At 53.5% G+C, this 25276-nt stretch overlaps 8 protein-coding genes across 8 annotated transcripts; 4 read left to right on the top strand and 4 right to left on the bottom strand.

Moving 5' to 3' along the window:
* Nucleotides 1–203: 203 nt before the first annotated feature.
* EI97DRAFT_440033 (uncharacterized protein) lies at nucleotides 204–821 on the bottom strand (the record flags this gene model as incomplete). The annotated part of the gene is made up of 2 exons (XM_033799598.1): nucleotides 204–459; nucleotides 538–821. 2 exons carry the CDS (start codon nucleotides 819–821, stop codon nucleotides 204–206), a joined length of 540 nt encoding a protein of 179 aa, XP_033657275.1.
* A 5827-nt stretch (nucleotides 822–6648) lies between these two features.
* EI97DRAFT_185752 (uncharacterized protein) lies at nucleotides 6649–7592 on the top strand. The gene has a single exon (XM_033793554.1). The coding sequence runs from the start codon at nucleotides 6924–6926 to the stop codon at nucleotides 7134–7136; it is 213 nt and encodes a 70-aa protein (XP_033657276.1). The 5' UTR covers nucleotides 6649–6923; the 3' UTR covers nucleotides 7137–7592.
* EI97DRAFT_455940 (50S ribosomal protein L33) lies at nucleotides 7246–7663 on the bottom strand (the record flags this gene model as incomplete). The annotated part of the gene is made up of 3 exons (XM_033800685.1): nucleotides 7246–7292; nucleotides 7417–7533; nucleotides 7651–7663. 3 exons carry the CDS (start codon nucleotides 7661–7663, stop codon nucleotides 7246–7248), a joined length of 177 nt encoding a protein of 58 aa, XP_033657277.1.
* A 602-nt stretch (nucleotides 7664–8265) lies between these two features.
* Nucleotides 8266–11341, top strand: EI97DRAFT_370578 (alpha/beta-hydrolase; the record flags this gene model as incomplete). Its single annotated transcript, XM_033795239.1, is given in 4 exon segments — nucleotides 8266–8860; nucleotides 8911–9168; nucleotides 9214–10477; nucleotides 10489–11341. 4 exon segments carry the CDS (start codon nucleotides 8266–8268, stop codon nucleotides 11339–11341), a joined length of 2970 nt encoding a protein of 989 aa, XP_033657278.1.
* Nucleotides 11342–12924: 1583 nt separating this feature from the next.
* EI97DRAFT_370543 (uncharacterized protein) lies at nucleotides 12925–17149 on the bottom strand (the record flags this gene model as incomplete). Its single annotated transcript, XM_033795237.1, has 2 exons — nucleotides 12925–13332; nucleotides 13382–17149. 2 exons carry the CDS (start codon nucleotides 17147–17149, stop codon nucleotides 12925–12927), a joined length of 4176 nt encoding a protein of 1391 aa, XP_033657279.1.
* Nucleotides 17150–17738: 589 nt separating this feature from the next.
* EI97DRAFT_430760 (flavo protein) lies at nucleotides 17739–20382 on the top strand. The gene is made up of 2 exons (XM_033797768.1): nucleotides 17739–18012; nucleotides 18088–20382. Exons 1-2 carry the CDS (start codon nucleotides 17993–17995, stop codon nucleotides 19985–19987), a joined length of 1920 nt encoding a protein of 639 aa, XP_033657280.1. The 5' UTR covers nucleotides 17739–17992; the 3' UTR covers nucleotides 19988–20382.
* Nucleotides 20383–20427: 45 nt separating this feature from the next.
* EI97DRAFT_430761 (cytochrome b5) lies at nucleotides 20428–21930 on the top strand. The gene is made up of 3 exons (XM_033797769.1): nucleotides 20428–20917; nucleotides 21065–21191; nucleotides 21423–21930. The coding sequence occupies exons 1-3, from the start codon at nucleotides 20799–20801 to the stop codon at nucleotides 21582–21584; spliced, it is 408 nt and encodes a 135-aa protein (XP_033657281.1). The 5' UTR covers nucleotides 20428–20798; the 3' UTR covers nucleotides 21585–21930.
* A 750-nt stretch (nucleotides 21931–22680) lies between these two features.
* Nucleotides 22681–25182, bottom strand: EI97DRAFT_392876 (uncharacterized protein). The gene is made up of 2 exons (XM_033796268.1): nucleotides 24895–25182; nucleotides 22681–24826 (listed from the first exon to the last, which is right to left on the bottom strand). The coding sequence occupies exons 1-2, from the start codon at nucleotides 25106–25108 to the stop codon at nucleotides 22752–22754; spliced, it is 2289 nt and encodes a 762-aa protein (XP_033657282.1). The 5' UTR covers nucleotides 25109–25182; the 3' UTR covers nucleotides 22681–22751.
* Nucleotides 25183–25276: the final 94 nt, after the last annotated feature.

Raw genomic sequence — 25276 nt, forward strand, 5'->3', positions numbered from 1 at the left:
CCAGAGGGAGTGCCAAGTGGCACAATTTTTTAGCCCGCCTTCGGGCGTTTTCTTTTTCATTGAGTCTCTGGCTTGCTGGAGGTTTGAGGAAGGAGTGCTTTTGTTTTGATCTGGGTCGCCGCGAGGATCTGGTCCTCAAAAGCTGGCGTGGAGGAGGCTCCAGCGCTGCAGGAAGAGCCACGTCGCCGTCATTATGGACGTCTCTAAGCTGGCGTGCTCATGGTTAGCAGCTTTATCCTACTGCTTGTGGTGTTGTAGTCCACTGTCGGTGAAGGAGGTCGCCTGGGCGTGGCCTTGTTGCCACGACTTCCGAATGTTTCAGCGCCCCACGTCCAGCCCAGGTAAAACTGAGTGCTCTCCGCACACTGCTGCGGCTTTCCAAAATTACGGTGGGGTGGCGTTGTGCGTACAGCAGTATGTTGCTCCCCTCGCCTTGGTGATGCCTTCAGGCCGCGCACGCTGCAACCACAACAAGCAGCCCTTAATTTTTCCGCACTAGGTGTTTCTTTATACCTAGATTATGCTACTCGCATCTACCGAGGCCTTCTAAATGATGTTGTTGTGGTGGTGCGGCCGTGTAGCTCCCCAAGGCCTGCTGCGAGGGGGCGCGGGCCCCCGGCCACCAAGTCAAAACACTCCTCCCACACTGCCTCCTCCCTCCCTCCTACACTCACTCTCACGCCACCCACTCTTCTCAACAACACCTCTTTTCTCTCCTCATCTCCATCCCACATCTTCTGACGGCGTCGTCGTCTTTCTTTTTTCGCCTCATTCAGGTCTGCGCCTCCATCACCACCGCCTTCGCACGCCTGGTGCGGCATCGCGACTGAAGCTGATGCTCTCAACGCGCTTGAGAGGAATTTTCAGGCCACCGTTGTGCTCACAATGAGGAGCAAGCACTCAGTGAGTCTATACAACTCTTCCTCTAGGTCAGTGGCCCCTTCTGCGTCGCGTCCTCGACGCGCTCTCCATCACCGACTCCTCCCTCATTCCCGCCTCTACCTCGCGTCAGCTAGTCCCGCTCCACAATCTGGAAGACGAAGTCTTCAGCTTCCACCACTATCAACATTGGCTTCGGGTACTGTCACAGATGCGTCGCAGTCGGAATCAGCTCCTTCTCCACTACCCACGCACCACAGGCGGATGGCATCTCTGTGTTGCCTGTGTACTGACTTTGTTCTTAGGAAAGGTTTTCACGCCAGCGGAAATCCATCAGAGTCCACTACAGCTCGGGGGAGATCGACGCTGCACTTCTATGTCTTTCCTGGAGGGAATGAATACGATGGGCACAAGGACAACACCCCAACGCCGAACCCCCAGAGCATGTCCTCCCCGCTCCTATATGTTTTCATGCCGAGTTTGTGAGTACCTCCATCGCATAAACCGAAGCAGCATGAGCCCGTGCTAATGAAACTTAGTATTCTCGGGTCGTTGTTCACTGGCCTCTTCGCAACAGACCTCCACCCAAAGCCTTAGCTAAGTATCCCGTTTCCTTACTTGCTCAACGGTGTCGACGTTTATCACACCCACTTCCCTTCTCCTCACAAACACGGCTCAGAGTCTCCAAGATCTCATTGGGGATAAAGTGCCAGTCTACCGTGGCTGCTGCGCTTTAGACCTTCGAGTCTTACCCTCGAGCCAAGATTGAATAGAGCTCTCCAACGGCAACTCACGTAGCGAAGACCCATGCTATGCTGTGTTTGGTTGAGAGCAACACCTTACTTTCCTTTCAGTGTTCATCCGCTTTTTGCATTGGGTCATCACTTTCCCAATGGCAGTGCTAATGTTAACGACAGTGCCCCGCAGTTGTCGCATGCTTGGTTACATGTAAGAAAGGTCAGTTGCTCACTCATTGTTTTAGGGGCTTCCCGTGCTAACTGCTTCACACTGCATTCTCCACAGCTTTCTTCCCGGCGCACTGAACGCACGCTGTGAGTATCATTGTTGCTTACGGCTGTTCGGCGGCGCCTATATTCAGACACCCAGAGCCGTCCAGCCCAGAACATCTATTTCTGATGCTGGCGGTTCGGTCATCTCTCCACAAACTTCTTCCGTGGCCCGGAACCCACACTCCCCAACTACTAACCTCTAGGGAATCATCGTCACCCAGACTATCCCCCTAGACAACACCGTACCAATCCGTCTTCTGCGACTGTCCTTGTTGCTTAAGGCAGTTTGGCGGCGCCTATATCGAGAGCATCGAAGCCCTTCCAGCCCAGAACATTCATTTCTGATGCTGGCGGCTTAGATCTCTCGCGCAATATCTCTTCCGGCATCCCAAACGCACGCTGTGGACAGGCGACCTACAGCAGTTTGGCGGGCCTAGATTGAGAGGACTGAGAAGCACCAGCTTAGAAAATCATTTCTTACGCTGATGGGTCCGAGTCCTGACATTCAAAGCTTCTACGAGGGCATTTGCAATCTAACATCCAAGCCGTTTACTCTAATCTACAAGCAGTGCAGTCCAGACAAATGTTCCAGGTAAGTCCACTCCCCACCCCTTTTCCCTTCCGGCACCCCGAACGTACGCTGTGGGCAGGCGACCTACGGCAGTTTGGCGGGCCTAAAGTGAGAGGACATAGAAGCACCAGCTTAGAAAATCATTTCTTATGCTGGTGGCCCCCGTCCTGACATTGAGGGTTCAAAGCTTCTAAGAGGGCTTCTGCTGTATACCTTAGGGTAACTAACAGGGTAACTAACCTCCAAGCCGCGCAATCTAACCTCCAAGCAGATATTCCAGGTAAGTACATTCCCCTCCCCACCAAATCACCTCCGGCACCTCAAACGCACGCTGTGGGCAGATGAGCCTACGGCTGTTTGGCGGGCCTAGATTGAAAGGACAAAGAAGCACCAGCTTAAAAATTATTCTTAAGCTGGTGGCCCTGGTCCTAACATTCAAATCTTCTAAGAGGGCTCCGGGGGCTGCTCCAGTTTGACCTCCAAGCAGATGTTCTTTATAAGTTCCCTTCCCTTCCAACTCCAAGTGATCAATGCTAACACAAAACACTCATATGTATCCTCAACCCGCAACCTTTCCGGCATCCCAAACGCACGCAGTAGGCAGGCAAGCCTATGGCTGATTGGCGGGCCTAGATTGAATGGACGAAGAACCGGCTGGGAAAGTTTTCTCTTAAGCTGGGTCCTAACATGAATACCCTCCCAGCACAAGCGATGGCTTTTTCAGCTTGGCCCGGTACGTCCTTGTCCAGCTTTTCATAATCAATACTGACACCATATACTCATATGTATTCTCCGGCTTCACGACCGCTTCAGCTCCTTTGCATCGTTGGTCTATACGCGTCCATAGGTGTTTCTCAGTTTCCAACAGCAAAATCTGCCTGCGACCCGGACAAATCGACTAAGGCTTTGGTAAGGTGATTGGGATACCTGACCAGCCGTTGTCAATGTCTCATACATATACACAGTTTCTACATCTGTTTGCATCCCTTGGCCTTGCCTAACGATCAACTGCTGACCACACGCATCAGACAAAGTTTGCTTGGGTTCTGTTGAAAAGCGCGCCGCGGACTCCATTGCCCCCGGTTGACAAAGGCTCGTTTCGCCATGTCTATTCGTGTCTACTGCTCTTGCTCAGTCTCCACAGCTGACCATGCGATTTAGACAATATTGATATGGGCTTCGGTAAGTCAGCTTGCGGGGATCATCGCGATGCTGACGGCAGAAGTCAAATACATGCTCATGGGGATTGGACAGTGCAGACTATGACGCTGGATACTTGGTGAGTGAACTTGTGTGATTTACTTGGAATCATTGATACGTTATGTTTAGCTATGAAATTTACCTCCCTTCGCCTCGCTCTCGCCGCAGTTTTCCGTCGAAGACCTTGAGCAGACCCGAACTTCCGCACCGCTGGCACTCTCGAACGGGTGGCACATCCCACCGTCATAGCGCTACATAATAAGTTCTGTTTGATGGAGGTTGTTGGAAACAATGGAGACTTGTCGTCGTCGTGGTTATGGCTTGCATGGTAAACATACTAGCTCTCATTGCTAGGATGTGGCATTGCAAGCCTAGAATAACTCAAGGCGTGATGTTGCCCGACAGCTCAAGATCAATGTGCTGGGTAAGGCACTTCGCCAACATTCTTCTTTTCAGAAAGACGTTTCCTCTTTCTCTCATCAACATGGGAAAGGACAAGAGAGGGCGGACCTTGTTGCGAGGTAGCTCTCCTAGAGGTAAGTCGCATCCGCACAAAGTTTGAAGGCTTTTACGCTAACTAGTGAGCAGTTACATTGCTTCCAAGGTTAAAGAGTCCACTCCACAATAACGGCTTGTGCACAGTCTCCCTTCGCGAAGCTTGGTTGAACTTGTTGAAAACCACGTCCATGTGGGTATCAACTTGATTAGCCAGATCGCGTTTGAGAGGAATACGTACTAGCTCTCATTGCTAGCGCGTTGGTTGCACGAGCCCAGAGTGACGGGTCTACAGAAACTTCGCAGCGGAATTGTAGCTGCTGGAGTGAACAGATACGCCCTACATTTGCCCCTTGAAGGGCTGTTTTCATACTTTTCTCTGGTTAGGTACATTGGCGCAGTAAAAAACGGGAATTTTGCAAATCAAAGCCGCTCGCGCAGCTGCGTTGTTCAACAATATCATTCCCTTCTCTGCCGAAATTGGCGCTAACAAACGATGGTGTTTTTGCATTTCCGCTCGCTCTGGTCGGCGAATTCGATATGAATACCCATGGTCTCCTGCTAGTCCGTACAATTCAGGTGTGAACAGACGAAGGTCAGCAATTTAAAGCATTAGGGCACGGTAGTATTTCAGTCCCCTTGTTGTTACCGAGGCCTCATTAGCGATATACAAGTTTGTCACCGATAACTGCCATAACGAGCGATAAGTCCCTCCCTCCTCAGTCCTTGACTCCATTGATCAGAAGCTAAATAGTCTCAGCTTTCCCACGGCCCTCAGAGTCTTATCTGCTACCTGTCCATGATGAGGGCTACGAACCTACTCCCGAGGTCCCGGTGAGCAGAGCCAGAGCAGTAAGCAAAGACATGGCGGGCGCGGCTGTCAGCGGAACTGCTCTCGCGATCGTAGCCGCCGCCACGATCGCCGCGGCCTAGGTGCAAGATGGCTACTTGTTGGATCGGAACGCGTGAGTGTGTACATGTCGATGTCTCGTTACATTTGCTCCTAGTAATTCGAGGAGCCAAGTTACTGAATCCGGAGAGAGATCGAAGGGCTTTCCTATCCTCACCCCAAAGGGCGCATTTGGACGGAAGAACAGAAGAGAAAGAATGACTTGCAGCGGTCACGAGCCGCCTAAATCAGAGTCCGCATGAGGAGCTGGCTTTCATTGAGCGAGCGTAGGAGTCTCATGGGACCACGTTGGTCCGGTTTTTGAGGGTCCTCCTGGCCCAGCGCGCCGACAAGGAGGGGGCATCAAGATGAAACAATCACAGTACCATCAATCCTATACGAAGTTGAGCGCAGAAAGAAGATCATAGCTGCATACCTTGACCAATAACTCTAATACATGTACCAGGCAGATCAGCGCCACCTCTTCATCAACTGGGCCCCAGCTGTGCGAATATCCCTTCGATTGGTAGAATGAGGAACTCCTTGAATCTTACAAGGAGAGACCCAGGGCCCAGGGAGTCGTCGAGTGCCTTAGATCCTGCGGAGAAGCATGCAGAGGAGGTGAAGCTATTCGCGTTGTATCTTTCGGACAAGAAGGCGTGGCCAAGTCCGCCATTGAAAATGGAGCCGAACCAAACCCGATTATTGTCACGTTTCCAGCCGCACCCCAACGATTCGACGGCAGTCTTGAGGGGGCAGTCTCCCATGCAAGGCATTTTACCATTGCGAAGGAAATGGAAGGATTTTGGAAACAGGGCCTGTGAGTGAGAGATGCCACCACATTGGTGTGGGGGGATTCTTCATTTTGACGTGGCGCATTGCCGAGTTAACTCGCTCTTCAGTCGATAAACGAAATGGAGATGGACTGTTTCATTTGCAGACGTAGAACTGTAGATATATGGCAGCTTCTGAGATAATGTCAAAACAACCGTTATGTGACAGATACTCGATCAATGAAACGTAATCACGTACCAGAAACATGATAAGAAGCCATTTTCAAACGGAAATCTGAGCGTTCCTAATCTCCGCACTTGAGGTTACTAGTCCACGGCCTCCTGCCGAACCAAAGAATGATTGGATATGTGAATGTGCCGTAGTTAATGGGAGTGAGCAGGTGGAAATCGCGGTGTGCGGCCGGGGTGAATGTTCGAAACTTGGATAGAAATCCCGCCATGGTCACCTAGTGGAACTTTGAGATGGTAGCTTTCGCTGTCGTGTGATACATGATTAGAGGTAAACACTGGTCGCTTCGGGTGGCCTCAGATCCCGCGACTTCAGAATGTGGTGCCTACTCGGAATTGAAAGCGTCCATTGTAGATACCCAAAACTCCAGGTCTCTTCATGTGAAATGCACATTGTGTAAACCAGGAAGTAGCCACCTCCATGACTGTTTTCGAAGAACGCCTGCTCAAATGATGAACGCTCATGCCCAAAGGCGGTGAATTTTCCTGCTTGACTAAAGGGATAATCGAAAATGGAACAGTGATGGAAAGAGAGCTATCAGTGCCAAGCCGCTGCGGAGACATGCGGAGACGTCAAGATAAGAGGGAGGGAGGTGTATGAGACAGATGCTGGGAGTGTGCATATTCTGCTATTGGTCTGAGATGATGGGATATGCCGGAGCAGGAAAGGAGGTTAAAGTGTGTTTAAGGAGAGCCTATGGCCTATTCCGGGGATTTAGGCATGGCCAGGGATAGCAAACGTCATAGAATTGAAGGAATGGTACGTGAAGATGCGGAGAGAAGACTAAGTGGAGCAGAAAACCAACGTGCAGACGAAGAAAGGAACTGTATTGGGTATTGAAGTGTAGGGGGCCTTCATGAGACGTAGGGAGTCAGAGACCGAAAGCGTGACAGAAGGACGATATCAGAAATGCCACTCAAATCCGTTACAACAGATAGGAACGATATGTGGATGTTTACCGTTAAAGGTCGCTAAGTTCAAACCATTGCACAACGCCAATCCATGCCGCAGCAATATCTATCATACAGGGTTTGTACACGCTATCGTTTCCCCAATCCAATGCTCTTAAAAGATATATTCCGTTCCTTCCACCGAGTTTCCGCAATAGAGCGCACGATTCGGTCACAATCCCATTCGCAATCGTCGTTCGGGCGCTTCGATCGGTATCGCAATACCGCTTATTTCTTGCCGCGTTTCTGTTCGAGGAAGAGGACTTGTTTCCGCACTATAGATCCGTCAATCGGCCGCTCTTATACGCTTCAAGTTTTCACTCCAAAAGCTCTTCCCAGAATGGTCTATCTGCCCATCCAACTGGAATTCCCTTGGAACGGGATAAGGGTTCATCGTACCAATAGGATCGTATTTCAGCATGCTCAGCGGCCGGTGCGCACGAGGTCTCATCACAGTCCGGTAGTAGCCCGTCATGGCCATTGATATGAGGCGTACCATGATGGTACGGGACTTCGCTGTTCACTATCTGTCAGCGAAGGTTCGATCGAATGGGAAAGGCGGAGAGGAAGATTAGAGAAATCCTGACTGCCGAATAGAGAAAAGGGCAGCGTAGGCGCATTGAATGGGCGTACCTTTCTTCGCCATTGTGGGTCTGGTCGGGGGGTTAGGTGCCTGTCCGAACGGATGTCGTTGAATCTTGCGGTTTTCGAAATCGCGGTCGGAGCGGGTAAACTTCGGCAACGAATTGTGGCTTGGCTAACTGTGGCGTCCGCGCAAGGAGACTGGAATCCCAAACCCCACAAGTTCTGGATCCAGGGACACGGCAGTTATACCATGCATTTGATGCAGTTGTGTGGGAAAACGCGGTGCTGAAGTCTGTTAACATCCAGATCGATATGTCCCACTTGCGCACTCCTTCCACGAGGCGCTTTCCAAGGTTGGAAGATGAATGCCCACCCTAGTGATAAGGGGAAACCTCAAGGTAATTTGTATAATTCACTATTTCTGAACATGTCCACCAGTTTATTGCCTAACGAATCATCTGGACAAGGCGGAATCTTGAGAAGAGTACGGGATGCATATGACGTAGTCATGTGGTCCAAGCTTCTCCCCTGAGTTTACCTCCACATCAACTCCGAACGATTAATTAGCACAACCGGTCGACAGCTTCTCGCTGTCGATGGACCCGGCGACATGTCCCTAGGTTTTGATCGAAATCCTCCTCACTAGGACCCATTTTCAACACCATGCCTGTCAATACTATCACAGTGTCGGCGGCCGTTACGCCCACTGTTATCGAGACGGCGTTCAAACACTACTTCAATCGCGGACAGCTCCGACAGAAACCTACGGCGCATATATCGTATCACGAAGGCCTTGAACTCATACGCCGGTTTCTGCATTACGCCTCGTTCCATACAGTGGAAGAGCTACAAGCTTTCACCGCTCAATGGGTGCCCGTGCCGTACTGGGTACATGTGGAAGAGGTGGAAGTACCACAGAGAGCAATGGATAAGTCAGCGGAGCATATAATAGCACAGCTGGGCCCAGAAGGCTTATATCATGTTGGCGGAAGGACCTGGTGGCAATGGCGCATGAATAACAGTCCGCTAAAGGCGGAGTGGATCGAGATGCGAAAGGACTACGAGGAGCGCACTAGGGCGGGAGACCGGCAAAGTCGGCGCATCATGCTTTATGTCCATGGCGGTGCTTATTTCTTCGGCAGCGTGGATACGCATAGATACCAGTTGCAGCGTCATGCGAGAAAGTTGAAGGCAAGGGTTATTGCGCCCAATTATCGACTTGCTCCTCAATTCCCGTTTCCCTGCGGACTGCAAGATTGTGAGACCTTGTCAAAAGCCATTATATGCAGGTGCTAACGATACTTCCAGGCCTTGCCACGTACTTATATCTCCTTGATCAGAAACACGATCCATCCACGATTCTGCTTGCAGGAGACTCGGCCGGAGGCGGTCTGGTTCTAAGCATGCTGGTCATATTGCGAGACCAGGGGCTTCCCCTTCCCGCAGGAGCAATCCTGCTCAGTCCTTGGGTAGATCTTACTCACTCCTTTCCCTCGCTGGGCGGTGATGGAAAACTGGATTATATTCCTGCGCATGGCTTCGTACATAAACCAAGTATTAGCTGGCGTATGTATTTCCATTGAGAGCTCTTCCATAAGCTGATCATCATAGCACCGCCCAACGCTGATGATCTTGCCCAGTTCGAGCGCCATTCACGGTCGCATCAGGACAAGAAGTTAAGCCCACGAACATCGCATTCCAAATCTGAGAAAGACTTGAGCCAGGACAAGACCGAGCGCGTTCACGGCTTCTCCATATCTGAAGCATCCGGTACCGACGGTGTTCTGAGCACAGAAGAAGAGGATGACAGCTTCTTCGTATCCCCTGATGGCAAGTACAGCATAGGACCGAAAGACAACCCGGTACTGTCAGTGCAACTCCACGACAAACGCATACAGATCAAGGACCAAATTCAGCTCTATACACCAAATCATATGCTGACGCATCCTTTGGTGTCGCCCGTCCTGCAACCGACACTCGGGGGCCTGCCACCATTGCTGATCCAGGTAGGAGGCGGGGAGCTGCTTTGCGATGAGCAGATCTATCTTGCTCACAAGGCGGCTCACCCGCTTGCCTACCTACCACCTCCGTCAAATCACCAATCCGCCGAGGATATCGAAGCTCAGGCTGCTAGATATCGCCCCACGAATGTCCACCTCCAGGTCTGGGATGATCTGGCACATGTAACGCCCACGCTCAGCTTCACGAGACCCGCGAAACACATGTACAGAGCGATTGCTCAGTTTGGAGCATGGGCGCTGGCGCGAGCGCAGAAGGCATCGATTGACATCTTGGACGACGATGCCATCTCTTTCATCAGCACAAGCTCTTCAGATTCATCCTCTGACTCGAAGACAAAGCCGGAACCATCGTCCGCAGATATGAAACTCGCCATGCCTCAGAGCGCTCAACATGTCGGCTTCGAGAGCATAGCCAACAAGGAAACGAACGAGATCAAGGTCGGCAGAGCCGGCGACCCCCTTCCTCCATTCCAGAACCACATGATCCGTCAACGCATCGACCGTCACGGCCGCATCTACGACCTTGCTCCGCCCAGCGAACTGCCGGCTCTTAACGTCCCGCGCATTGAGGTCGGCGTTCCTAAGCCAGGTCCCGTAAACAAATGGATGGCTGCGCAAACGAATTGGAACGAGAGGTTCGCCAAACAGAAGATCAAGGTGCAGAGGAAGAGGCTCAAGGAGATGGAGAAGGGTTACGAGACGTTTGAGGGGGAGAAACCGCCGCCTACAGCCCTGGCCGGTCGGCGCGTTAAGGGCAAGATGGTGGAGAAAGCACCGAAGAAGAGCTGGGGGATGGCGCTCTGGAGTCTGTGGGGAAGTAAGCATGACGAAGCGACGGTATGCAATTCCGCGAAGTATATTACAGGTATGGAGCTGACTTGTCACAGATTATCAGGGAAGAAAAGGCGGACATCCCGTCCAACCCCGAGCTTTCCCAACCCACAGACAACACCGGCCAAGCTGCACAAAAGTCCCAACCGCTCCGCAGATCGCGCTCCCGCGGCAACAGGAAAACTACACTCTCGCCATCCACTGTCACGTCTCGATCCCGCTCCCGGTCCCACCACACGACCGTCACGGACGAAGGCCAAATTCCCCCTTCCTCCGCCGTTTCACCCACGGATGCTCTCAACCGACTTGCGCCGCCCGTCCCAGGTCTCGCCGAAGCGACAACGATCGCTCCCGAACGAAAAGCTAGTCCCCTCCCTTCGCCGAGGAGTGAGCTTAGTTCCCTACGTCCAGCACCGCCTACACCTGGCATCACTATCGATGATGTCGCCCGCCCGCAGTCGCCGCAGACGTTGATCCCGGAGACGGATACGTTGAGTACGAGGCCTACGAGGGGAGGTGTGGCGTATCCGTTTCGTCTAAAGGTGGATAAGGCGAGCGGGACGGAGGTCAATGCGAGTACCGCGACGTTGGAGAGTTTTGATGTCAGGGGAAACGAGAGTGAGGGTGAGGAAACTGCGGGCGAGGATGTAGTTGGGGAGGAGAAGCGGAGAATGGACAGGGATAGCGGTGATGCTGGAAGGCCTGGTGTAGAGCGCTTTGTCACGGCCGGCACGGGCGACTTGTTGCGGAGTCTCGAAGCTGGTCAAGCTGTGCAAGAAGAAGCCAATGACAATGTCGGCGAGAACGATGATGGCGATGGAGAGAAGGCGATAAGACCCGGTGTAGAACGGTTTGAGACCGCGCATACTTCGTTGACATCTTCTTGAGAGTTGCATTTCCAGTTAGCGGATTGTTTTCTTCCTGGGGAAAACGGAGGGAGGGGAGAGGTTTCTTTCTTCCATGCAGTTGTATACCCCCTTTTTCGATTTCATAAGCATCCTTTCTCATCCGCTGTGCATCCCGCCTGTATCTCACCCGTGCAAAACCTAGTAAGAATGAGAATAGTAATAAATCAATCATCACGCTCTTACACCCTCTCACGCCCGTCCCCGCCTGTTTGAGGGGGTTATGCGATCGTGTGGGAGTGTAGAACGAACGGTAGAATTGATAAGAAGGCAGCGAATAAGTAAAACAGACAACAATCAATAGACACTTTCACCACATTTTAATTGATTATTCCCACCTTCCCGGGGTGAACGCGTTTGGAATTATCCTATTAACAAGGAATGCGTGGCGGATCGTGGTTTCGGTGTAGTATATATATATATAGCGCACTTAGTCTACATCAATCCTTACCCCTTCATCTACGGAAATACATATATTCCAGATTTCGCGTAATTCTAACTTACTAGCGACTATTATTACCGCTGCTTCCAATCCCTCTGCATCTGCTCTACTCTTTCTGCCTGTCATCTACCCACGTGAATTCGTCAATAGTACAGTTCGGGGAGATTATCATGAGAGGCCGCAACATACAGTTACAGAGACGTATTGCCTCGACGTTTAAAGAGAAAAAAGCCTAGATGGGAATGCTAGTCAGACTACTATTCCAACCTCCCCATGTTCTCGAAGCAGGAACAGCGACAGGTAGAGAGTAAGCCAGACTAGATTTCCTCTATCCGAATCCCTATGCACAAATCCACCCAGCAGCACAAAAATGCAGCAGACTTGCCATACCCCTCATTTCACCACCCCACATATGGTTTCACACATGCCCATTTCATATCCCACCAATAATGCATATCATCTTCATAAATACAATACAGTACGTCAAGCCCACTATATACCCTCAAGTCCTCATTTCCAGAGCGCCAACCCCCTACTCCCCACCATGACCGGACAGCACGAAGAAACAACCCAGAAAACCATGAGGGGTATACAAATGCCATCGATAGCTCAGAGCCATCATTTTTATGCCCAAAAACCACAGAGCCTTGACCTAGAACCGTCCAAAATGAGATACCCATGCCCTACGTGCAAATTTCATGTATGTATGCCACAGGCGCGAAGACGAGGGCAGGAAAGAGAAGAAACGAGAAACGGACTTTGCCCACGCACAAAAGATGTAATGGCCGGACAAGGATTCGATCAGCTCGACCCGTGTCAGACAAGTCAAGATAGGTTGGTTTTAGTCTCGCGACGCAGTGGAGGCTCCTTAATATGAGATGCGGCGGAAGAGATGATGGAGTAGAAGACCAATAACTATAGGATGTGATGGTAGCCGGATTCAAGTGTGTCTCAATGCGTTGGCATAATACCCTCGGGGACGGTGTAGGCACCGCAGCAGTTTTGAATGCAGGAGTACCACACAACGGGGATTCCTGTGACAAGATGTCCAGCAGTGGGCGCAGATGACAAGCGGATTTCGCCCCATGCTGTCATGATTGAAACCAAGAGTGCGTTGGAAGCATTAGGACCGTTGAACGTCCTTTCGGTGGGAAAGCGTCGAGATGTATACTCCTTCCTTTGGATCGTGGCCACTTGGGGCGGTGACAGCTTCTCCCGCGCTCTTCTGCTCACAATGGAACCAGCCGCCTCTTTCCCATTCCCCAGGCTGGTAGAGACACTTGCTTCGCACGTCCTTGTCCACAATCGCGGTCATCAGCTCGCTCAAGCGGTTGAAGGATATGGGCTTAAGGATCCAGGCATCGAAGCCGGTGTCAATGTAGGATTGGCGATGCTTCTCCTCGAGAGAGGCAGATACGGCTATGATTGGAACGCGACCGCATAGAGCAGCACGAGCCGACAGCTTGCCTGGGTGGGTCTTCTCGAAGGATCGTATTAGCTTGGTCGAAGTGAGACCGTCGACAATTGGCATCTGCCATGTGTTAGAGAACTCCAAAATAACGCATAAGGCCTTTACCCACCTGCATATCCATCAGGACCACATCAAAGTCCTCAGGATGGTAGCAAAAAGCGTCGGCACATTCCTCCCCGTTGACCGTGAGCGTGACAGTATGACTGAGCTTTTCGAGCCGTTTCTTGACGATTCTGCTATTGACGGGATCGTCTTCTGCAACGAGGACGCGCATCTTGTCAGAGGTGTTCGTTTCCGACCTGACTGAGGCTTCATGTTCGGAGTGAGTCAGCTCGCTGATAAAGCCAGTGTGTCGTGGCTGCATTTTAGGCATCGGTCCTTCCGGACCTTTAACCTCTTTGATTGGAGTAGCGGACGACGCCAGGTTCTGCTCTCCAGCAATCTCCACGCTCTCATGATGGTTTGGCTCCACAGGCGGCCGGTCGTGGGTCTCCAGACTTTTTGAACGTATTCGTACAGGTGAAGTTGCAATGCTCTTAGCCCCATAATCCGTGCTCCTGCGCTTCGTCAATGGCGGTCTCATGGAACGGGAGCTCACCGCGGACGCATTGTGCTCTTCCAGCCAATGCGCTTTCTGGATTGCCTCAATGAGACGGTCGGCTTCGCTCTTCTGCGATGACGCACTGTCCCACTTGCACAACCGATCGCTAGTAGACGACCGGCGTGACGGGCCCTTGGCCATTAGTGTGCGTTCGCCCTGCGGCGTGTCAGGGACAGGGAGAGGGTTGTCGTCTGATGATAGACCCGACGGTGCATCCCGACCCTCCTCATCAGGCAGATCAAAAGGAAACTGAAGCACGAATCTTGATCCCTTCCCCTCTTCCGACTTTAATCGAAGCTGACCGTTCATATTGCCGATGATGCGCGCAACGACGGCTAAACCAAGGCCGAGGGCACTCTGAGAAGAATCAGACTTCTCCGTGTTCGATTTCGGGTCTGATGGGGAATCCGCAAACATAAGAGACTGCTCAGTCTGCGCCTGCTCCAACTCGTTGAATAATTGATCGAGCTTCTGGGAGCTCATGCCGGAGCCAGTGTCCGTCACGGCGACTTCTACGTTCACGCGGCCAGGCTCGGGCCAGGAGGCCACATACATTTCGATCTTGATGCCGCCTTCAGTGGTGTGCTGGATAGCATTGGCAGTGATGTTCGAGATCGCCTGCCGAACTCGCCTCTGATCTCCCATGCACTTATGCGGTAGCCCTGGATGCTCCACTACTTCGTAATTCAGATGCTTTCGTTTGGCATCACCAGAAAACATGTCCGTGGCCTCCCTAAGTGTTGCCTTGAGGTCGAAGGGCTCGCCTATGATCAAAGAGCCTCCCTCCTCTGTATTCGTGAGATCGAGCAGGTCATTGATGACATGGATTAGCGATTTGGAGGCTGAGTGTGACTTGGACAGGTTGTCGCGAATCTCCTGATCGAGAGTGCCTTCCAGGGCGATCTCCAGGTAATTGATAATGGCGTTCAGAGGAGTGCGCACTTCGTGAGCAGAGTTGGCCAGAAGCAGTCGAGTGAGCTGGCTGCTCTTCAGAGCCGACTCCTTCTGCCTCCATACGTCGATGAATTTACCGTAGATGAGGCAGAGCACAGCCGCTGCTTCAACCTCCTCTTCTGTCCACTCTCTGCATTTGCCGATGACAGTCTCACGCCAAGTCTTGAAGCTGGTCCGCGGCTCCAGATAACCTTCGGTGCCCTCTCTTACGAATTTCTCGTAGGGATTTCCGGCCCATTCGACCTCCTCCAGCTGGCCTCTTCGGAAGAAGACGATGAAGTCACGGCCACCGGTGGAGAGAGGCACAACCAGCATGCCTGCGATGTGCTCGAAACCAGGAGGATACCGAAGATCGGGAAAATCTTGCGTGATATCTTGGGACATCAAGACGGAAGTGATTTTTCTCATTCGCAGATATTCCAAGAGAGCAAGTGCTTCCTGTGACGCCTGCTCTAACCTGCCGAGGATCTTCGTCTCATCGTGTATTGAAAGCAAACCGAAATCAGCATTAAAGAGTCTTAGGAGATCATCTGACGAAGCCATTATGTATCCGGATGGATTGGTCTGGGTAGGCGCAGTGTTGATAAGAGTCCTAGCTTGCAACCTCGACGCATAAGATAGTCGTTCGATATTTCTCGACGCGGCATGGCCGATCAGGCGACACATTTTTCGTATCGGAAATGAGACGCGCATTCCTTTAGGTCCGTATGAGCCACATGATATAAGACCCCAGAGTTCATCGAAAGCATTGATGGATATAGACATGGACGCTCGAACGGCCATGTTCCTCAAGTATTGGATATGGATGGGGGACATGGCTCGTAGATAGCAATGAGTCATGTCTAGGGGCACTTCGATGTCGTCCGGAGTGCGGCAGACCAAACGCGCAGTCTCCTGGTCACGGTCGTAAAGAACGCGCACTTTGTTCACCTTGTAGAGCTCACGCGCTTGCTTGGGGATATCCGTCGCGGGAAACCTGAGACCGTGGAACAGATCCTTGGTCGCCCTCGGATCCAGCAGCTCCGTGACCACGCGCCCGTTGAAGCTTTTATCAAACTGGTAGATCAATATACGGTGGAAGCCGGTCATTTCTTTAGCAACACCCGCCAGGACCTTCAACAAGGTGTCGAGATTGGGTGCGGCAGCGAGCTGCTCTTGAAGCTGGGACATGATATTGAAGACTTCCATGGCAGCTGCCTCGCCTCGGCGCTTCCTTGCACCCCGTAGGATCCTTAGGGGCTTGCTGATGCTCTCTGTGCTCCGGATGTACTCTTGCTGAGTAGGCTGGCTATTCAGCGTGTCGGCCGGGTGGTCAAGGACGTCCTCTGCAGGAGCCAATGGGTTGACTTTATCATCCTGGAGTTCTAATTCGCATATGATGAGTCCGGGGTTGGCATCGTTCATGTGTATGGCGCAGAAGCACTTGCGTGCCCTTTCCCCGGGAACCTTGATGGACAGTGGGAACACCTCGGGCCCATTCGCTCCTACATCCGCATCCGGGTCCTTTATGAAGTCGATGTGATCAAGAAGGTTTTCTGTCTGATCCTCGGAGAGAATGTCGGTGAAACTCTCCAGGGCAAAGAGTTCTGGAGGAGACCGGCCAATGATTTGCATTGAATTTTCGCTGACGATTCTCACAAGAAGATTGCCGTCGGCGTCCTCCTTCAGAGCAATAAGGAGACCAAAACTCTGGACCGCACCAGGGATATGGATGGGCTCATCCTCGCAGCGCTGCAGGGTTTCACCGTCGCGCCCAGTGATAATGGCATGGCCGTCGTCGGTAATAACATGCTTGAAGCGATGGGTGATGAGCATAGACTCGTCAATGCTGCTTGTCACGTTCTTGATGGAGGGGGCACCGGTAGAGGAGGCAGGGGAGAGGGAATCGGCGTTCGGGGGGGAAGGCGCACTGGTCTTGCCTGGGCCTGGGCCTGGGCCTGGGCCTGTTGGAGTCCCCGTCTCCGCTTCCGAGCCAGTATCATTGGATTCACTTGATATGAGGTCGCTGAACAGCTGGGCTGGAGTGCGTGGGAATGAGTCTTCTGGAGGTCGTTGGCTCCGCTGGGGCCTTCTCTGGGGTCCTCTCGGCCTGTCGTGAGTTTGGGGCGAGTGGTGTTCCCCCGACGTGGCGGCCGAGCTCGCGGGAGACGGGCGGCGGCTGTTGTGAAGGCTCTCGGGTGTTATTCGTGCACCGCTGGCGTGCGAGTAATCGCTAGGAAAGCGGCTAGGAACTGGGGTGGGTTCGACGGAGACGACGCTGCGGATGGGAAAGATGCGGTTGGAGGTGGCGGAGGGAGACAGGACGGGGCTGGGGGTCGACATGCCAGGTTGGTGAGCAGCAGAATGGATTTCTTCTTTCCATGTCTGCGACTTGGTCGGCTCGTGTGACGTTTGGCTGGTCGGCGAGGAGGGCACGTCGAGCGGGTCGGGCATGTCGGTGGGAGAGGGCTGGTCAACATGCGCCATGCGTGCTGGATAGAGGAGAATTGTGTCAGGTGGTCTCGTCTCAATGATCCATCAGGTTCGAAGTAGCAGAGAAAGGTACCACAAGCAGCTGGCGGGGGACAGAGTGTGAAGGGTTCGCCGGAGAACCCAGGCGGAACTAATCTTCTTGCGGCAGAGCTTCCTGGGCAGGCAGCTGGAGGGGCGGGCGAGGGAGGGAACAGGTGGCGGGTGCCACTGCTGGGGCAGGATGCGGACCCAATATTCGAATTCACGATAGCATCCAGCGTGGCACCGGTGGTGCATGTGAGCTCCAAAGTCGAGGCGGGAGAGTAGCATTGGGTGGTTTGAGGGTTGGAGTCGGGTGGGGGTGGGAACATGGGACGGTGTGGCGGTGCAATGGAAATCCACAAATGCGATGGCAGACGTCACGATGCTGTGTGGCTGGTGCTGCACTGTACTTGCCCATATGCAACATGCATAGATGAAAATTGTGCCGCTGCTTCGTAACATCATCCGTCGACAGCCTGTTGCAGACGCTGTTCACCGTGCCACCAAGGAGATTCCCAAACTCGCGCGACTGTCGAAGATTTCTCTGATCCTGAAGGGCCTGGCATACCGGCTTGTTGCATCGTCGAAACTGGGCGGACCCGCTCGCCGCGTGCAGTCCGCAACACGTGCGCGAGGCTTTCATCATTGATCTATCTCCCCGGCGGGCCTTTGATGCTTGGTGCCACAGAATTGTGAGTGGTTACTGTGTATACCCACCTCCACCTCTTCTTCTAAGGCCTGTGTTGGGTTGAACTCATTGTTGCCAGGGTCCGTCCGCACTCCTTCTCCTGCTCCACTTCAACCACCACACGCGGCACGATTAACATTCAGACCCATTTGTACATAGGAACATCACCTCGCATTCTCTTCGACGCCGTTGGCACTTCCCGTAATCCTTTACTCTCTCTCGATTCCCAAGTCATGGAACCCAGGCGCACGTTGAACGTCCTCGTCGCTGTCGCCGATTCCACCTCCGCTCAACACGTCGGCCGCTCCATCGTCGACCTACTCAAGCAACACCACAATGTTGCCCTTCGAGTTCTCGTCAACATCGGCGCCTCCCTCGAAGCTTACCCAAACGGCGCTCCGTACGGATTTCCAGAAGCATACTCTTGCTACACATCACATCACGCCTCCAATATCGGAATAGAAACGAATAGCACGGATGAGGGTCTGGTGGCCGGCCAATGTGCCTGGGCCGACCTGCTGGTACTGGCGCCCATTGACGCTGAAGACATTGCGAGAATGCTGCACGGTTTCACCCACAACATGCACCTGCGCATCCTGCGGAGCTGGGACGTGAGCAAGAAGATTCTGCTCATCCCCTGCATGTCCGCCTTGATGTGGGAAAATCCCATGTCGAGGAAGCAAATCAGCAAGATCCGGAGGAAATGGAACTGGATTCGTGTTCTGCCGCCCTACCTGTGGACTCCCAGTAGTTTCACCGGTCGCGAGTATCAACCGTGGGAAGGCGAAAAGGCGTTTCACGACTCAATACAGACGCAGATCGACCTCATGGCCGTCGGCAACCGCACCCTCGCCCTTCCCGCCGCCCATATGCCGACTCTGACACCGACTCGAAGCAAAGGCGCGTATCTACCTCCTGAGCTGTGGTCCATGATTCTGGAGTACACGGGCGACTGGGAGCTGGCAGTGACTCTCAATGTCGCAACCAATCTGCCTGTGCCCCCAGAATGGCGGCAAGCAGCCAGCGCCGAAGGGCCCCAGACGCCCATGCAAGTCTTGGAGTGGACGCTCTTGACCGGGCGCTACGCGGACATCAAGCAACAGTTTGATGTACAGAAACCAACACGCATCTCTCTGTTGTGCATCGAGCTCATCATGCGGTTCGGCATGGTGCCGGTGTTGCAGCATCTGGAGAATCATCACAAGGGGCTGTTCTGGGACACGTTTGGGCACGCCTTCCTGCCGCACAAGGCGTCTGTCTTCGGCAGGCCCGAGATACTCGAGTACTGGAGAACAAGCCCCATGTTCCTCACCAAGGAGTACTCGGTGGAGGCCATGGACAATGCGTCTCGGTCCGGATCGGTGCAGGTTCTAGACTGGTGGTATCACTCGGGCTTGCCACTGAGATACACGGAGGCGGCGCTGGAGCAGGCCAGCAGCCAGGGGCGCATCGACGTGCTGCGGTGGTGGAAGCAACACAGCCGCTACCGTGACCAGCCGTCAACCCTTCCTCCCCCTGGCCTTGCGGAGGGAGGTCATGAAGGCGAGGGCGGCGATGACCTCTCACTCAAGGTGGGGAAATCCATCATCTACGCCACGCAGGCGGGGTCCCTGGCGAGCATCCACTTCTGGGTCGAGTCGGGCATTCCCTTCTCGCACGAAGAAGCCGTTGCGAAAGTGGCCTCGACGCATGGGCACACGCACATACTCGACTACTGGCGGCAGCTGCGGGGCGAGAAGATGCTCTACGACAACCAGGTGCTCGCGGGGGCCACCAAGATGGGCCGCACCGATGTGCTCGAGTGGTGGAAGCGCAGCGGGCTGAGGGTCGAGTACAAGACGTGCGACATTGAGGAGGCGCTGGAGGATGGCGTGGGAGGCGATGCCGGTAAGAGCGTCAGGAAGTGGTGGGCGCGCAATGGGCTGAACCTGGGAGTGGGCACGAGCGAGTGGATGAAGGTCAAGGTGTTGGGTTCGTAGGCATCGGCATGAGAGAGTATGATACTGGTAATTCTATATACTGCTGGTTGTAATATCACAGTCTTAGTATGCCAGTCTCCGTCAGCATGGTAGCTACAGCGCTGTTTTCCTGACCAAGGAAGCAGAATGATGGAAGAGATGACTGCAAGAGGGGTCACAAACTTCTCCATCTCATGCAGTGCCAGTCAAACCTGAGTCTTAGAAGCATGCTTCCTGTAACCTCATCAATCTCATTTCAGATGGATATGGCTGAAGATATCGGGAATTAGCCTTCTTGTTCAGAGGAATAAACGGATACATGGTCACATCCTCTATTTATCTGCCATAGACAACATCGGTTGGTAAAAGGCAAAACGCACAAGAGGGTCAACAAAGCTATCAGCAGAACATACGACGCTAGAAACATTTCTTCTTTCTTTGACGTCTGCAACTGCTGAATTCCGTCTCAATCCGCCGGACAACCTCCGCACTCCTATTCCCAGGGTCCGTTATCCAATCATGTCGCACGCATTATCTTCGGTTCGCCGAAGGCCAGGCCAGCCAACCAGCCGCCACATGTTCACCTCTTTCTTCCAGACAGGTACCGCACCGCACCGCACGTCCCCTTCCTCACCCTCACCCTCACTTTCGCTTCTTGACGTCTGAGCGCTGGACCGGACTACTTTTCCTCGCACGCCGCTGACCGATTCATCCTTGGATCCAACACCACACCATAACGAACACGCCGACACACCAACGTTGCCTTGCCTGCGATCCCTCGCTGTTACGAAACTTTCCGAGTTGATACCCACCACGCGATAGACACAAAACAATGGCTGCTGCAAAGGAGTTTACCTACAAGGAGGTCGAGGCGCACAACACCAAGAAGGATCTGTTCGTCGTCGTGCACGACAAGGTGTACAATTGCTCGAGCTTTGTAGATGAGCATCCGTATGTCTCTTCGCTCCCTATTATCCCCAGGACATCCACATTTTGTTTTCACTGCAACAACAACAACAACAACGATACGCTTTCGCACCTGTTCCTTTCCAAGTGGATGCATTGCAACTCGCATTCACGGCGCTAACCAACCTCCAGCGGCGGCGAAGAAGTCCTCCTCGACGTTGCCGGCCAGGACGCTACCGAGGCGTTCGAGGATGTGGGGCACAGCGACGAGGCGCGTGAGATTCTCGAGGGCCTGCACGTCGGCAACCTGAAGCGCCAGGTATGTTTAATTTTTTTGAGTCTTCTACCCATTGTTCTATCCGAGGACTCTCCGTTTCCCTCCCGTCTTCTTTGTTGCGGTCCGGCGGAATCGGAATGGTTCCGCCGGTTGGTTGAGTTGCGACAACACAACACCAATCTTGTATCTTGCACGCACATGGCATTCTGGCTTTTGCCTCACCCGCTTTCTTTCGCCTTCTTCCTATATCTATCACCGACTTACACCTCCTAGGAGGGCGACCCCAAGCCCAAGTCCTACACACAAGCCCCCAAGACCGCAACCACCTCCGACGGCGCTTCCGCAGGCGTCGGCCTCTACGCCATCGTCCTGATCGGCGCCGGCCTCGCCTTCGCCGTGTACAAGTATCTGCAGTCGCAGCAGGCGCAGCAGTAATTGCAGATCATTTTAAAGAAGGTGGACAATGGAGGGTGCGATTGAGGTGGGAGGCATGAGGGAGGAGGGGGAAGGGGGCAGAGGAGTAAGAATCGGGAGCACATGGGCAAGATCTCAACATCGAAGATACGGAACCTTTTTCATGAATAGACCGATTGATTGATTGATTGATTGATTGATTGATTGATTTTGCATTGTGAACGGGGCCGCGTGGAGGCTGGGGATTACCGACGGCTACCCCTTTTCTTGCGAAGGACCTTTATTCGGGTCCGAGTGGATAGACTATTTTATTCGTATTTTTATTCATTTGCGATTCAGGGTGAGAAGTTGAATGACAATGTTGCTCACATCAGCATAAACGATAGTGGTGCTCCCACGTCCGATGAAGATGATGTTTACTACCTTTGCTGACGCCAGCCATTCCGCAGGTGCCGGTTGCTGGCGAGTAAATATGAGGGTGAGGGTGAGGATGATTCGAGACTGACATATGGTATTACTTACTGTATTGCCCAATCGTCCGTCTACGGGAATAGCCTGTGGGATGCACTGATAGAGAGAAAGATAGATGGATAGAGAGATGGATAGAGAGATGGATAGATAGATGGATAGATAGATGGACATGTTTTGCATATTTTTCCGATCGCAGTCTGGGGTTCTCGAAGCCGCCGCTCAGGCTATCTCTGAAGCCGCGATAGTTGTGCCTATCAGGGACTTTTGTGTCTCGGTTGGTATTGGAGGTGGTGGTGTTCGAGATGGAGATACCGGGCAACTTCGCACTCGTGCACGCGGGTGTGATTCTATGTCCATCGGATATAGAGGCATGCAAGGAGCAGTATTGGGTCTTGATATATATGTAGGTAGAAGGCGGTATTAAATAGTCGGTATGCTACGGATTGAGAAGTTTGTCTGGGTTCTGTTTTCACTCGGGGGATTTTTTCGAGATGGTCGGATTGATATTCTAACACAACCTATAGTAATAGGTAAATAACTGCTCCTGAATAGAACGGACCAAGTTCTTTTCCCAAAATACTGTGTACTGCCGGCACCAGACACAACACCACACCAACGCATGCTACAAAGGCCCGTAGTTCAAGCAAGCAGGGTATCAAATTCCGGATTTCCTCTCCTCGACAAACTACAAGCTACATACATCTCAACCTCTCGCCCCTACATCCGCCTAAAAACATTCCCGCTCGCACTCCTCCTCTCCTTCCACCCTCTGCCCTTATCCCCCCTGTCTCCCCCATCCGCTTGCTTGTCTGCTTGACCCTTCTTCGGCCTCCGATTCCCCTGCGGCGCAAACGTGATTTCCCTTTCGCCCACCACCATCGTATTCCCCGCACTCGCTTTATCCCTCCTTTCCACGCCCGAGAGCTTGGATACTCGCGCTCCGAACGTCGAGTCCTTGTTACCCTGTCTGCGCCGCTCATTGGCGTTGGAGGACGAAACGACCATCGTTGGGCCTGATGGTTTCTGTTTCTGCTTTTGCTTGGTTGTCTTCTTGTACGACGACGTGGAAATGCGGTTCTGATCGCCCTCATCGTCGTCTGCGCCTTTCCTGCCCTTCCCTCTACGATTCCTCTGCCCGGCATCGCTCTCCTCGTCCGAATCGTCTTCACTCGAGGAACCCCGACGACTCTCCAGCTCCTCCTGTTCCACGGCCGTGAGGCCCTTGGGCAATTTCGTCCTTTGCCCTTCAACCTTTGTGCTCGGATTAAGTGCCTGGAACTCGTGACTCTGCTCGTCAATCTCAAAGTCCTCGTCCTCAAACATCCTCGCAAACCGCGGATCGCTGAGGATATTCGTCTTCTCCTTCTCTCCCGCCTTCTCCTCCTGCTCCTGGCCCTGCGCCTCCCTCTCCCTCTGCCTCTCGGCAACAACATCATCATCCCCGCCCTGCTCCAGCACCCTTCTCGCCCTCGCCCTCTCCCTCTTCTCCTCCCTCTCCATCAACCGCTCCGCCAACTTCCTATTCACCTTGACGCTCGCCTTCTTCGCCCCACGAATCCTCGACTCTCGCTCCTTCTCAATCTTCTCCTGGATCGACTTCTTTCTCTGCATCTCCCACTCCTCGGGATTCGCAATCAACCTCGCCTCCTCGTATAACTTCTGCGCCACAAAGAACCCATGCATGTACGGCCTCAGCAAGCCCGTCTGCCCCACCAAATGATCCAGATGCAGCGCCCTCAACTGCGGCATCGTCAAGAACTTGAAGTTATCGTAAACGGCACCGACGTTCTGGTTCAAGGCATACGCATTCGGATCGTCCTTGTCCTCCGCCATCTCCTCGACGATGTTGTCCAGGAACGCGCACCACCGGGGCGCCGGGCCCAGCTGCGGGATGAAGAACGCGTGTTGGTTCCGCCCCTCGTTGGCCGTGAGCAGCATGCCGCTGTCAGGCACCCAGACCACGTCGTTGAGATCGACGGCGGGCTCCACGCCCGTCCAGTGATCGCCCGTCCGCGGGTCCCAGATCTTGATCATCTTGCTGTCTGCGGAGAGGATTTTGGGCTCTGCGGTGGCGGCGCGCGAGGCCGATCTCGGGGTGAGATAAATGAGCTTCTTGATGGGGAGGCCGTAGCCCTGGTCCTTCCTGTGGAGAGGTACAGGAGACCGGAGATCGTAGAGGTGAATCAAGCCGTTGGAGTTGCCCGTGGCGAGTTCCAGGCCCGAACGGTGGAATTGGAGAGCCGTGATTTCCGCATGCCCTTCAAACGCATCTTGCGGTGCCGACAGAATCCCCACGCGGTTCCGTGACCGCGAGTCCCAGAATTCGACGGTGCCCAAGGAGGTGCCGAAGGCGAGTAGATTGTGCGATTCCTCTGCTATGGAGCCCGTGTTCACGCTCCCTGCATTGATGCCGCCCTGGAGGGCGCCGCCGCCTACGGTCGTCAGGTCGTCGCCTCCGACGTCGACTTCGTAGCCGCGCATGAAGCGGCCGACTTCGAGGTTGAGGCGGAAGACTTCGCCGTTGCCGTCTGCGTTGACGCCGACAGAGGGGATCAAAGCTTCAGCGGACTGTCTGTCGTAGAGGAGATCTCGACCGAAGCGGGGGATGCGCGTGCTGTAGTGCAGGCCGCCGGCGGTGTGGAACTCAATGAAGCGGTCGGTTTGGAGGTGGATGGATTTGGAGTAGTCGGAGGAGAGGAGCTCGAAGGTTTGGTTGAGGCAGTTGGTGTGGCGGGCGAAGGAGAGCGAGAGGTGGGGGAGGTAGTGCGTGTGGATTTGGGGTTTGTATGTTCCTTGTGGATTGGTTAGCTATCTATTTGAACTGCTCGACACTTGAGAGAATGAATAGAAAGATAGATACCTGTGCTCATGACCCAGTCGCCATCCTCGCTCACACGCACGCACTGGCTGGCCTCCTCGAAGCCAAAGTCCTGCAGCAGCTCGACGCGGTTCGCAAATTCGGGATCCTGCTTCAAGCTGCGCTTTCTCTTGCGGATCAGCCATTCTGGGAGCGGACGGGCGGTGTCGGAGCCTGCGACCGTGTAGACGGGCACATCGGCGTTGGTGACCTTCATGGCGGCGGGAGCACCAGTCGAGATGTACGGAGTATGTATTCTACTAGGTTGGCCACCTGCACATAAAAAAGTTGAGATGGATCAGGATGTGTGGCTTGCGATGTGGCTTGGTAGGGCTGAACGGAGGCCAAGGCGGAGTCCGGGCTTCGGGTTTCCCTTTCCCAGCGG

Source organism: Westerdykella ornata, assembly GCF_010094085.1.
Source record: "Westerdykella ornata strain CBS 379.55 unplaced genomic scaffold EI97scaffold_3, whole genome shotgun sequence".
Classification (NCBI taxonomy): Eukaryota; Fungi; Ascomycota; class Dothideomycetes; order Pleosporales; family Sporormiaceae; genus Westerdykella; species Westerdykella ornata.